This window comes from Argentina silus, assembly GCF_951799395.1.
Source record: "Argentina silus genome assembly, chromosome: 1".
In the NCBI taxonomy this organism is placed as follows: Eukaryota; Metazoa; Chordata; class Actinopteri; order Argentiniformes; family Argentinidae; genus Argentina; species Argentina silus.
The window spans coordinates 1,470,849-1,472,506 of NC_139655.1; the positions used below are offsets into that span (position 1 = coordinate 1,470,849).

The 1,658-nt window shown below is 45.9% G+C and overlaps 1 protein-coding gene across 1 annotated transcript in view; it reads left to right on the forward strand.

Annotated features, from left to right (window-relative positions):
- b3gat3 (beta-1,3-glucuronyltransferase 3 (glucuronosyltransferase I)) overlaps positions 1-156 on the forward strand; it is a gene marked incomplete at its 3' end in the record, with an annotated part of 5,476 nt that extends 5,320 nt beyond the window's left edge. Inside the window, 1 exon segment of the mRNA XM_083681580.1 lies at positions 106-156. Coding sequence (XP_083537706.1) covers positions 106-156 — 51 coding nt within the window.
- Between the last annotated feature and the right edge of the window lie 1,502 nt (positions 157-1,658).

Sequence of the window (1,658 nt, forward strand, 5' to 3'; positions counted from 1 at the left end):
ACAACATGATCATGATCATGATGCAGAAAACCCCACTGTCACGTCATTTGTAATTGTCCGTGGTCCATACCTGTCTGAGACGTCCACCTGTTGGGACACCTCCAGTTCACCTGCCACTACCTGCCTGCTGTGTTGAGGCTACACTTGAAAAGGTGAGATACCATCTCTGTTCAAGGTCTGTCTCTGTCTAGTATGATATCTCGAACATGACTATGTCTATATTATGATATCTCTAACATGACTATGTCTATATTCTGATATCTCTAACATGACTATGTCTATATTCTGATATCTCTAATATTACTATGTCTATATTCTGATATCTCTAACATGACTGTCTATATTATGATATCTTTAATATTACTATGTCTATATTCTGATATCTCTAACATGACTATGTCTATATTCTGATATCTCTAACATGACTATATTGTATATCCGTGTGTTGCTAAAATCTCTCCTAATACTAATGTTGGAGGTGTGTGTAGCCTGATGCATGGCAGCTCAGGTGTGCTGTTCTGTGTTACACACCTGGGTTCACGTACATGTTGAACAACTTATCAGATATTGTTACATGTTGAACAACTTATCAGATATTATTACATGTTGAACAACTAGTTATTATATATTGTTACATGTTGAACAATTATAGTATCAGGTATCGCTGTTGTCTGTTAATAGTTTGATGTTTCATTACTGTTTGTTTTAACGATGCTCTTGTTAGTGTGAGAGACTCCATGGGTCTGTTTTTGATTTCATCAAATTCAATTGTGGTTCTCTCTCTCTCTCTCTCTCTCTCTTTCTCTCTCTCTCAAATTAAATTCAACACATACACACGCACACACACACACACACAGGTACCCATGGAGGACCTCTCTGTCGACCAGAACTCCTCCTCCTCCTCCTCCTCCTCCTCCTCCCCTCCCACCAACACCTCATCCCATCTCCTCAACATTACAGTATATGAGTGTTCCGACTCTGGAACTACATTACTGCTGTCTACTGTGTTCTCCCTGGTCAACCTGCTGCTCATCCTGCCTCTCTGCTGCTGGGTTCTATGGCTGGGAACCAGGCGCACGGTCACCACCACCACAACAACAACAACAGACGTGTTCACCTATAACCTGGCTGTCCAGGAGATCGTCCACACCGTCAATCTGTTGATCTTCGTCATCGGCCAACACCTGAACGCACACACCGTGATACTAGTCTCTATGTTCACTAACGTCCTTACCATCTCAGGGAGACCGATGTTCCACTGCTGCACCTGTGTGGAGCGCTACCTGGCCGTGCTCCAGCCTGTAGCCTACCTCCGTCTGAGGGCTCCCAGGTACAGGTGTGCCGTGGCTGGGGTGGTGTGGCTGCTCAGTCTGGGGTGGGTGGGGTTCGCGGTGGCGTGTTTTCCAAATATCTCAGTCATACCATTCTGCTCCCTATGTGTCGTCTGCCTCCTGGTCATGTGCTTCTGCAGTCTGGCCGTGCTCAGGGCTCTGATTCGCCCAGGCCCAGGGGAAGGGGGCGGGGACAGGAACGGGAAGGACCAATCGAAGATGAGAGCATTCAGAAACATCATGGTCATTCTTGGAGCGCTGGTGGTCAGCTTTGGGTCGTTGGTGGTCATTGTAGTGGTTTATAGTGTCCTGCCCAATGACCAAGTT